The 12,297-nt window shown below is 39.0% G+C and overlaps 1 protein-coding gene across 2 annotated transcripts; it reads right to left on the bottom strand.

Annotated features, from left to right (window-relative positions):
- Positions 1–159: 159 nt before the first annotated feature.
- On the bottom strand, positions 160–11,869 carry tsen54 (TSEN54 tRNA splicing endonuclease subunit). Of its 2 annotated transcripts, XR_010167712.1 has the most exons (13): positions 11,762–11,869; positions 10,647–10,805; positions 9,824–9,887; positions 9,627–9,710; positions 9,451–9,549; positions 9,316–9,368; positions 8,046–8,153; positions 6,819–7,287; positions 5,229–5,367; positions 4,560–4,620; positions 3,133–3,246; positions 1,784–2,497; positions 160–362 (listed from the first exon to the last, which is right to left on the bottom strand). XR_010167712.1 is itself a non-coding variant. In XM_063904923.1 (12 exons), the coding sequence occupies exons 1-12, from the start codon at positions 11,815–11,817 to the stop codon at positions 212–214; spliced, it is 1,557 nt and encodes a 518-aa protein (XP_063760993.1). In that variant the 5' UTR covers positions 11,818–11,869; the 3' UTR covers positions 160–211. The 2 variants fall into 2 exon arrangements, 1 of the variants encoding a protein (XP_063760993.1); XM_063904923.1 differs by lacking the exon at positions 1,784–2,497.
- Between the last annotated feature and the right edge of the window lie 428 nt (positions 11,870–12,297).

Genomic DNA, 12,297 nt, shown 5'->3' with positions numbered 1-12,297 from the left:
TGGGCCTACAAAAATATGTCATCCCTTAAGTATTTTTTAACAGAAGTGAAAAAACGAAAGAATTGATAACATTTTTAAAAAATCCAACTTTGGCACCGCTCAGAATAAGACTCAGAAATCTGAAATCACTAACCAGAAACAAGAAGAACTCTTTCAAGCTTTTTCATTTTGTCAGCTTTATTTTACAGTGATGTTACAGAGCAGTGATGACTCAGAGGAACACGTCAGTGGGCAGCTGGAAGTCTTTGAAGGTGTAGAAGGAGATATCTCCGTAGTCCACCACAGCAAACACCACCGGGACGTCTCCACTCCGGAAGGCCAGCTGCTTGATAGCTCGCAGGTCCGGCACAGGGCCGTCGAAGCTGAGACACAACAGGGAGGGAACCAAATGATTTTGATAATTCAGCCTTTAAAACCAAAGAGAACATTTTAGCATGCTACGCTCTCTAAAAACGAATCGGTCTGATATTGCAATATTGATTTAATAGCGATATATGGCCCAGTCCTATACTATATTATACGTCCAGGAGACACAGTCTACTTTTTCCATATGATTTGTACAAACACAAAACTGATATAAAATGGCAGGAGAATAGTAAGTTACGTTAGCAGTCATTATTTAATCGCTTAGTTGAATGATCGATTCTGATTGGTCAATTTGTACATTCCAGATGTTGTCAGTTTTTGCTAAAAGGTGAACAGACCGTTGCTAAGGAGGATCAAGGGACTGTCCATTCATATCAACTCGCAGAAGGTCAATTTGATGTCAACTGTGGACAACAAACATTAGTTTTCTATTCAGAAAACAGCATGGAATCTGAAAATATTTTTTACAGTTATGTGCAAAAGTGTTTCACCCCTTCCTGATTTCTTATTTTCCTGCATGTTTGTCACACTTAAGTGTTTCAGATCATCAAACTAATTTAAATATTAGAAAAAGATAACAAGTAAACACAAAATGCAGTTTTTAAATGAAGGTGTTAATTATTAAGGGAAAAAGAAAATCCAAACCTACATGGACCTGTGTGAAAAAGTGATTGCCCCTAAACCTAATAACTGGTTGGGCCACGCTTAGCAGCAACAACTGCAAACAAGCATTTGCGATAACTGTCAATGAGTCTCCACACTGTGGAGGAATTTTGGCCCACTCATCTTTGCAGAGCTGTTGTAATTCAGCCACATTGGGGGGTTTTCGAGCATGAACCGCCTTTTTAAGGTCATGCCACAGCATCTCAATCGGATTCAGGTCAGGACTTTGAATAGGCCACTCCAAAGTCTTGATTTTGTTTTTCTTAAGCCATTCAGATGTGGACTTGCTGGTGTGTTTTGGATCATTGTCCTACTGCAGAACCCAAGTGCGCTTCAGCTTGAGGTCACAAACAGATGGCCGGACATTCTCCTTCAGGATTTTTTGGTAGACAGCAGAATTCATGATTCCATTTACCATAGCAAGTCTTCCAGGTCCTGAAGCAGCAAAACAGCCCCAAACAATCACACTACCACCACCATATTTTACTGTTGGTATGATGTTCCTTTTCTGAAATGCTGTGTTACTTTTACGCCAGATGTAATGGGACACACCCCTTCCAAAAAGTTCAACTTTTGTCTCGTCAGTCCACATAGTATTTTCCCCAAAGTCTTGGGGATCATCACAATGTTTTCAGGCAAAACTGAGACAAGCTTTTATGTTCTTTTTGGTCAGCAGTGGTTTTCGTCTTGGAACTCTGCCATGCAGGCCATTTTTGCCCAGTCTCTTTCTTATGGTGGACTCATGAACACTGACCTTAACTGAGGCAGGTGAGGCCTGCAGTTCTTTGGATGTTGTTGCGGGGTCTTTTGTGACCTCTTGGATGAGTCGTCGCTGCGCCCTTGGGGTAATTTTGGTCGGCTGGCCACTCCTGGGAAGGTTCACCACTGTTCCATGTTTTCGGCATTTGTAGATAATGGCTCTCTCTGTGGTTCGCTGGAGTCCCAACGTTTTAGGAATGGCTTTATAACCTTTTCCAGACTGATAGATCTCAATTACTTTGCTTCTCATTTGTTCTTGGATTTCTTTGGATCGCAGCATGATGTCTAGCTTTTGAGGATCTTTTGGTCTATTCACTTCGTCAGGCAGGTCCTATTTAAGTGATTTCTTGATTGAGAACAGGTGTGGCAGTAATCAGGCCTGGGTGTGGCTAGAGAAATTAGGAAGGGGGCAAATACTTTTGCACACCACTGTATATTTGTGGAGAGCACAAACCTTTGGAACCATGATAACAGCACAAGAGAAGGGAAGTGATCAAAAGACAGAGCGTTGTACAGAGACAGACACAAAGTAAACACTAACGGGAACACTGTATGAACTCTGGCCTTGTTTAAAGGCTGGTTAAAGGATAACATAATGCGAACAGACTTGGACAGTAACAGAGAACCTTGATCAGAGCTGCCATGTTGCCATTTTAGGTTACATTGCCGTTCCAGCCGTTGGTACGCGGTGAAACTCACCATGATTGACCTAGCGGAAGCAATACGATCATTTTTAAAATCAATAATATCATCCAGGCATATGTTTATTGAGTATGTAACGGTGTAAAAGGCGGGATAATGTGCAGCGAGGCGGTCATTAATGAAAAAAGAATACTGACAGGGTGAGCACGATGCTAGCTGCACATTATCCACTACGTATTGAGGTGCTGTTCACTCAACATTTGTATTAAAAAATGAAAAAGATCTATTATAAAAACATGATGTGTTCAAATGCAGCCTTGTTAAATGAGTTTTGAGAGAGACGGTTGAAAAAATACAGCTTTTCAAAGGAGATGTTAAGAGGATATCAAAAAGTTTAATATGACCTGCTACACTTCCTATTTAAAAAAACATATGCAAATGAAATGAAGGAAAGTATGTTTATGGGTTCCTGTTTATTTTTCTAACCCTGGTATTGAACTGTCCATCCAGAATGGTAGGAGGAGGTAGGGTTAGGTGGAAATCACTGTTATTAGTATTGATGTCAGGTATTGTGACTGAGCTTTAGGACACAAAAGGGCCCATATCTTCAGCCCTACTAAACGTATTTGATTTGAGTCACAGGTCTGTTGTCTCCTGCAAGCCCATCTTGTGTACACACAGGCAGTTGATGTGATTGCTTACCTGCACACACACATCCGGGCGTAAGGTTTCCCCTGGTTGCTCTTCTTGAAGTCGGCCACCGTGTCAGGCTGATAAACATTGAAACTAATCCTCCACTCGTCTGATGCTTGTAACCTGAGCGGACAAACACAAAGTCATTGCCTGAATGATGCCCTCTTCATCACAGTACAATACACAAACATCAAGAGCATTACAAGGCCGGGGACAAATGCAGGAGCCGCAGCGTCTCGCTCCTTTGTCTCTCGGCCTTTACGCGTTTGTAAACCATTAATTGTGATAGCATAGAGAGGAGTTCCAGGACATAAAGTCCAGTCTCTTTTTCTTTCACAGGTAAATGTTTTCTGACCCTAATGAAAAATAAAGTCACTCCTATAATACCAATCTGCACTAAATGTTTGCTCCTTGTTTAAACACAGCAGGTAAGTAATTAGGGGTTGCTTAAAAAAGCTTTCTGCATTTTTAATACCACATAGAACAGAATTAAAACACTTTCTTTACTCTCATATTAGTCCAAAGATGATTGAAAACCAGGGTTAGGTATATATATAGATATATATATCTATAGATATATATAGATAATTATATGTATAATATATAAAACAACAATACCTTCCCCCGTTTTCCTGTTTTTAATTTAGTTTTTGGTTTGTGTAGCACTTTTGTGAAAACTGATGAAATAAAAAAGAGTGTTTTATTTTTTTTTAAAGCGATTCTTGTCAGTAAGTATCAGTCGTATGTCAATATAATTCCTGGTATACATAAAAGAGGCCCTATTATGCTTTTTGTGGTTTTCCCATTTCCCTGTATTCCCCCACTGCCTAAAACGCCTCTATTTGACTCCTTTGTTTACTTCTGTGAGATAGTGACATCACTATGTAACACTCACGCTCCTATTGGCTAGTGCTCCAACATATTGATGGGCCGGTTGTGGAGGGGCGGGATGTTTGTTACACATCCCTCAGCGGTTGACCAATCATAACAGACCTGGCCAGCTAACCAATCAGAGCAGACTTAGCTCTGGTTTCAGACAGAGGGTGAACAGAGGTGCTGCAGCACAGGCAGTATGAGTCCTTTTTGAACATTAAAGCACATGTCATTGTGTCCCTTGGCAAGGCACCCTAAATTGCTCCTGTGGGTATTGTCCACAGTATTGATGCACTGTATGATATACGTAACGTAAAGCGCGTTGAGCACTTGTAAAAGCGCTAAAATAAATGCAATTAAATATTATTATGGAAACATGTCCCAGTAGAGGCACAAAATACAAATGTAAACCTGAAAATGAGCACCATCGGGCCCCTTTGACTAATTGAGTATCTATTATGGCAGGGCTGTTTTCCAGCTCCGTATTGAATTAGCATCAGATAAGGCAAATCATTTTCTCTACCAAATATCAGTGTGATAACAGAAATAGAAACAAATCCTACCTGGACGCTCCCTCAAGCAAATTTGTAGATTTAATCACACTGATTTTATCTAGCAGCTCCCCTGAAAGAAAGAAAAAAGAACAAATATGAATAACTTTAAATAGGATAACATTTTAATTAAAAGTAGTCACTATATTAAAGGAGTATTTCACCCACTAAAGAATCATTTCTATATCAACAACTCGCCCTGTGTAAGCTTGAAGTAAATACTTCTAGTTTGCTTAAAAGTAAAGGAAGAATTTGAAAGGGAAACATTTTATGTTGAATAGAAATAAATTAGGGCTGCATTTACCAACAGCAAAACTATATTAAAACATCTGTTTACAAATTGTTGTGCAGTATAATCAAATGATCTATAATCCACCAAAACTAAATGATTTACTCTTTTTAAAAGAGATTTGTATAGTGTTATCGATATCCTGCAATGTTTTACCCTTTATAAAACCCTGTTTCCTAGTTTTATCTGGATGCAAGGTGAAATAAATTGGAATAAGATCACATGTTGAGCATATTAACTCCTTTATGCTGTTTTCCTGTTGATGAGCACCTTGGAGTCTTGAGGCAAAAACAAAGTTTACAGCAATAACTCAAGGTAACAAGGGGTGAGTATACGACATACAAATGATCAATTAGTTGGTTTCTTTCTGAATAAGATCCATGTGATCTCACCAGTGGGGATGGGTTGCCTTGGGTCATGCAGAGGAGTGACCTCCCCATCCCACAAGTGTGCCGGTCGGCCTTTACTCCTCCTCTCCTCCCTCCTCTCCATGAGCTCCCGATACTCCGCCCAGTTTCTGCAGTTCCTGACCTTGAAGGAACATATTGATTTCCCAAATAGAGATTCCAACAATATTTATGTTGAACAGATGAATTGAAGTTACATACAAATGAAAAAGGGGCCCAATTATGCTTTTTGGGGTTCTCCCTTTCCTGTTGTGCGTTATAAAGGTTTTTGTGCATGCAAATGGTCTGCAAAGGCTTAAATCCTAAAGTCCCCCATTGCCTGAAACGCCTCCATTGGACTCTGTGTTTTTCTTCCATAACATAGAGACATCACTACGTAACACTTGCACTTCCATTAGCTATCCAGGGTTTCCCACAGCGCTTTCCTGTTAAGGCGGCCGCCTTAACAACACGGGGTTGCCGCCTTGACTAACGTCACGTCTCCAGAAAAAAAAAAAAAAAATGATATAGATATAGGCCTATAGCGATATTCGCCGTTTTACTCTTTCATGTTTTCTACCTTTCATTCCAAACCGTGACTGACAGTCTATCTTCTCTGCAGAACGCATTTTAAAATAAAAAACAAAAAACAAATAAAAGAAACGTTTTAAAATGTGGGGCTATGCCTCCAAATATGCCTCTGAATCGCGTGATGCGTCCGAACAGCGGCATCTAGTGGTATATGTCATTGTGCTATCATCGTTCATCCTTCAAAACCAGCATTTTTCGGAAAGACTACTATTTGGATAGCTGACAACCTGTCGAATCTACTATTTGGATGGCTGACAACCTGTCGTATCAAGGTAAGATTATTATTGAATTCTATACTAGTCTAATAATAGTCTGTCAACTGTTCACTAGTAGGCTACCTGGATAAGCGTAATGTTTTCTTATCAAGGCTAATTGTGTTTAACGTTTACACGTGGCTATATTATTATAGCCTAGCCTGCCTTTGACATTTGCACGTAATTTTCTCTCGCAATGTTCACAGCCAAATGGATCGAAAAACTCAGCCCAAAATCGCCGGCTTCTTCATGCGACGTAGCCGGCCGACTTCACCCTCTGCATCGTCTCTCCCCCCCCGGAGATGAGTACGTGCCCCCCCCCCCCCCCCCACCCCCCCCCCCCCCCCCCCCACCCCATCACCACCTTGACTAACACATTTTCTAGGGGAAACCCTGCTATCTCACCAACAAAATGTACGTGTAGTGAACCTGATAGGCTAAGGGGCGAGTCATCTTTAAGCGGTTGAACAATCAACCAGAGCCGGCCAACTAACCAATCAGAGCAGACTAGGCTCTGGTTTCCGACAGAGGGTGAAAAGAGGTGCTTTGCTTGTGTATTACCCATGTATAGCATTTTTTCTAAAATGTGAAAGATTGATTTAATACCAATTATAGACTCATTTGATAAATATGGCAAATAAGTAAACACTTTTTTTGTTGTTTGTTTATGGTTTATTAAAACGATGTGTAATCCTTTTAATTTATTTAAGACTGTTTTAGCAATCCATAGAAACGCTAACATACTACAAACCTCTCTGTTTTTGTTGATGTCCGAGCGACGTTTGCGCTTCTCCTCTTCTCTCATCTGCTCCTTCAAGGACATCTTCACGTCCCGCAGGTTGATTCTACTCCTCCAGGGGTCGACGTCACAGACCCCCACTGCCAGAGCCCCAGGGAGCAGAGAGGGGTGAGGTGAAGCCAGGCAGCTGGAGAGGAGCTCCCTGCTGGCACCCAGGTCGGGGAAGAAGATGGAGCTGAAGTCCCAGCGTGAGGCAGCAGAAGCAGGCTGTTGATCAGATCGCTCCCCGACAACATCCTCCATCCACCAGGTCGTGCCCCCGCCTCCGTCTTCTGGACTCGCAGTGGCGGTCTGGGTGCTTGAAGTCTTTGGAGAAATAGCCCGGTGGGACTCAGGATATTTTTTATCCTCCTGACTTTCTCGGCTGCATGTATCCTCCTCCATTCTGTCAGCTGTGGATTCTTCTTGAGCTTCAGTGTGACTGCAGCATTTAAAAAAACATGCAATAGCTTTAACGATATTACTTGAATGATTATTAAAGCATACTCAGTTCGGCCCTCTGCTGCTCTCAGTTTGAAACAAATACAATTACAAATACAAATTAAATTGCTTGTTGTTTAAAAAATATATAGACATTTTTAACATTCTTTTGTTGACAAATTGAACTTGGAACAAAAAGAAAGGCATCAATGAAAGAAAATAGTTCAAATGTAAACTTTGTGCTATTGGTATTCTGTTTCAACTAACTCAAAAAAGCTCTAGTAAAGACAAAATATCTTATCAGTTGTTCGTACATTTTTCCCAAAACATTTGGCGACTTTGTTAAATATCACAAAGACAATATTATGCGATTATTACATGAATGCTCGATTCCGATTGGTCAATTTGGACATTCAAGAGGTTAATCATTTTTGCTAAAAGTATGTTGCTAATGAGAACAGACTGTTGCTAAGGATGATCAAGGGACTATGTGTAGTCATACCAATCCGCAGAAAGAAGTCCGGTAATAAATATCGCAAGACTAGAAAAGGAAAGAGGTTAAAATACAGAATACTAATTTACAACAAATTGCTATTTGAATAAAAAAAACATTCCAACATTCTTTGGTAGAATACATCATTGAATTAATTAAACACAAAAAAGACCAAAAAACCACAAGTTATAAGTGCAGCTTTCCTCCCTGGGGGCAATATCACAAGTTCAGAGACGATAAAAACGGTATATATTGTGAAGCGCTACCTGGATGGTGTGGTGGGGCTGGCGCTGCGCTTCCTCTTCAGCTGTTTCCCCGATCTGTCATGTGACTGAGGAAGGTTCAGCTGCTTGGCATAGGACGATGTCTCCGAACTGTGAACACCACACACACACACAATGCTGATGATCCTGGACATTTACAGCTAACATCATGTCTGTCACGAAAGGATTTGATAAGATAAGAAAGGAATAAAGAGTGTTTACGCCGATCTTCTTTGTTGTTATCTGATTTCATCTTGTGTTTTTGTAATCTTTCCTGTTTTGATCTTATGGTGGAACTTTTTTCTTGTTGTGTAACTACTTTTATATTAGTTTGTCGCTCGACATCGATGAAAATGAAACTAAAATACGTAAAGAAATACATGTTCTGGTGTTCTGAAAGTTTTGAAAATAGAATGATTTACTTTGTTTCTGTTGATACAAAAGTGACTGACAATCCAACCTATTAAATTATTTTTCAAAGCCTGACTTTATTTATATTTGTATTGTTATTACATCCACAGGCAATACAAATCTATGTGAAAGCAAAAAAAACAAATGTGGTAGATATGATTCATTTTCAAAGACAGGATTAATCATTTTAAATCAAATTAGTTAGAATATCTTGTACCAAAGACATTGTCACATAGCCTTATTTTCATTTTCTGTTTCTTTTTATTCCAAAGGGTAGCAATTGTTAGAGCCAGTTTTTTGTTTTAGTGAAAAGGTCAACTAATATTCTCTCCTATTCATGACTTGTGTAGTCAGGGGAATATAAAAGACTACAATTCCCACGGCACAAGCATTTAAGATACAGATCACCTGTGTGGAAGACGCTGTTGAGACACAGTTTTAAGCGTTACATTTCATACAACATTATTTAGTTTGTTTTTCTTTATTTATAGTTACTATCTTAAAGGCCTATTTTCTTTGTAAAATGTGTGAGGAAAGAGTTGTATTTTTATTAACCACAAGTCTGTTTGTAACGTATCTTAGTAGTAGGTAAAAAGTCGGGACAGCATAAAAAAAAAAAAAACATATAACAAAACTTTATACACCCAGAGATAAAGAGGTAAAGAGAAATAAATCAAACAAAAAAGCTTGTAGCAGTTTGGCTTCACATAGTGGGATACGTGTTACAGTATAAAAGTATAAAAGGTAAATTTAATATCTTGAAAAAATTGGGTTGCAAAGGTTTGACATATATTTTGACACATTTCCCTTAGTTTTAGGAAAATATCCCAATTTGATTAGTAAGCCTGTGAGATTCAGTTACCTGGGATCGAACCTGAGCACCACATAGCCAAGCCTCTTCAAATGCCCAAACACCTAAGAGATCAACAACAACAAAAAACGGTCTTAGGGGCAGTTCAGGCCTTCTTCAGAATATCTGTCGGACGTTTTCTCGTACCTGATATTCCTGAAGTCTCACTGTGCTCGAGGACAGAAACTTCTCATACCCGTCCTGAATGGACAGCGGCAGCTCCTGGTAGAACACCTGCACATTCCCCTGTTCACACAGACCCTCAAAGATATCAGTAATCCATATTTGACACATCACAACAGGGAAATATAACTGCCACTCACACACTCCATCAGGTAGAGAGCCTCTTCTGGGAAGAGAAACTGCTTGCCGCCGGCAGAAAACCCCATTGTCTGCCAAAACTTCCCCTATGTATAAAAGAAGTGTTTTCAGAATCAGTAAAAATAACAAGACAATAGATAAGGGGTAACATAATTATCATGGGGTGTGTGTATTTTTTTGTACACTGAGGAATACTCACAGCTGGAGACTGAAGCTCCACAACCTTCTCACTTGGAACCCATGTGGCCTTCACTAGGTTTCCCCTACAGTAAAATTAAAATATATTTAATTTCAATGCAGCACCTGGAGCTCAACCCACATACTGGCCACCATGGATGACCTCATTTGTAACCTGGAAGTTAAAATCTTGTTGCCATGTCAAAAAACAATAGGATTTTGTTATTCGATTTTTACTTAATGCAGGAAATAAGCTTAACTTAACTGAACGGCAAGGCAAAAATGCAATTGCCAAAAAAAGAGCCTGGGCTATACGTATCATTTCAACAGCAAGACGTTTATTTTAACATTACTTTTATTTTTTGGATTACCAGGAGGAGGAAATAAGCAGATTGCAAACATCACTCTGGAGACTCTCTCTTCTAGTGTTTCAACCAAAAAAAACACATCACTTACTTTTTATAGAGCTGCAACCACATTTTGTATTTTTTCCAACATCTTTATTTGGTTAAGAGGAGATGAGGAGTACGTTCAGTTACGTGCTCACATATCTGTATATATGTACATTCCCTGGATCATTGCTTCACTCCCCTTATTTGTTATTTCTATAAATACTGTTAATACATGTTTGTCCTTATTTCATTTGACTATTTATTTGTACTTTGTACTATTTTTATTCTATGTGTAATTTCTGTGTTTCTTCTTATCTGTTGCTGCCATGACCAGGAATTTCCCTACGGGGATAAATAAAGGTCCATCTTGTCTTGTCTGTTTTTCACTATTAATGACAACAGAATTTGTGGATGTTAATCCTGGTTAGTTGGACGGACACCATGCCTACTCACAGTTTCTCCACTCTCTCCTCTGATATGAGGCTCCAGTGCTCAGTGAGACTCTGCTCAAGCCGCTGTCTTTGCTCGTCTGAGTCATCAGGGAAGAAGTCTTTCTGCCCTCTGACCGGGATCTTGTGACTCCTGGACCGGGCTGCAAACAGTTCAGATGGACTGGAATACAAAAAGTGTTTTTAAAAAAACTATTACATTCTGATTTGTCTTAAAATCAGAATGTAATATATAAAATCCATTCAAAGTGATGTGTCATACCTATACGGGTTAGTAATACAATGCTGCATTTATTTGCAATCACTGGGTCACATGACATGGAAGATATTTTCATGTATGTCATGGGAATTATCAATAAATAAACCTCAGAATGTTCATAACAATATTCCTGTATCATAAAAGGAAATATTACATCCTACAAAAAATGAATGAGCTCTACTTTTTCAGTGCAGTAATACAATTCTGGATTGATTTGGAGTGCATTGCTCACATGATATGGAAAAAAGTGTAAGGGTTTTCAATAAAGGAACTGCTGTATTTTCATCAATTATTTAATATAAAATAGAGTGGGTCATATGACATGGACGCTTTTGAAATAAACTGAAATGATTTTTAAAAATATGTATATAAAAGGAATTCATGACACATCAGTAGTCAAAAAGTGTGCCACGTAACAAACATGTATTATAATGTTAACTAATATGCAGGGCAAGTTAGAAGAGAGGAATTGAAGATAACAGTGGAGTTTTGTCATTCAAAAGGTAATTTATTGATGGTTCTTTAATTAAACCCTGCTTAAGAAACATTGTGGTATTAGAACTTGTACAATGGAGTAGACTAGTCCTTATGTTACTGAGAATAACAATAAAGATTCATGTATATGGTATTTCATATTTAGCCACCTTATATTTAAAGTCAAATTAACTAAGGTTTCCGTCGAACCACAACCTAGCTAACTAACAGTTCAAAGTAATCGTAATCGTATGTGAACGGGGCGACCGTTTAAGCCGCTACCACAATAAACTCTGGCATACTAACATTACGACTACATATTATGAAAGTTATTACTCAACCGCCAATAAATGCTGTACTATTTCGCATTACCAACAATTACATACCTTAATATTTCATTGTAAAACTTTGCGTCAGTGCCTGTCTTGTTTTGGTCGGCCATGTTTACCAGCAGCAGCCCGCTGCTGGAGATTATCCCCGGGTCCTAAAGCCCGTCAAGTTCAGTAATTGAGAAACACAGCCAAGGTGAAAATAAAGAGGACAAGTGACGTCCGAATAAGGTTACTGAGATGTATAAAAGTAGTAATATAAAATGCAAAAGTAAAACTAAAAGTACTTGTGCAGGATAAGTATCATGACGATGGATTATACTGTCAAAGGGATGCATTAATGTGTACATCTTTTTAATTTTGCAGCTGCAAGGTGGAGCTAACTTAATTGATATTTTATCTTCCATTTTACTCAAAAAGTCAAAAGTTCAGTATTGTCTGAAAGTGCTTGTTTGACACAAAATTCCTGCAGTTCTGGCAATCACCGTTAATTGTATAGTAATCAAATGCATGTGTAATGGAAACTTCTGGAGCATTGAGTCGAAACACAATGAGACACGGGAGAGCTGGAATTTGATGGCAAACACTGACGA

This window comes from Eleginops maclovinus, chromosome 16 (assembly GCF_036324505.1).
Source record: "Eleginops maclovinus isolate JMC-PN-2008 ecotype Puerto Natales chromosome 16, JC_Emac_rtc_rv5, whole genome shotgun sequence".
Lineage (NCBI taxonomy): Eukaryota > Metazoa > Chordata > Actinopteri > Perciformes > Eleginopidae > Eleginops > Eleginops maclovinus.
Note: the sequence above shows the minus strand (reverse complement) of the source record. Positions and strands in the feature narration are given on the sequence as shown.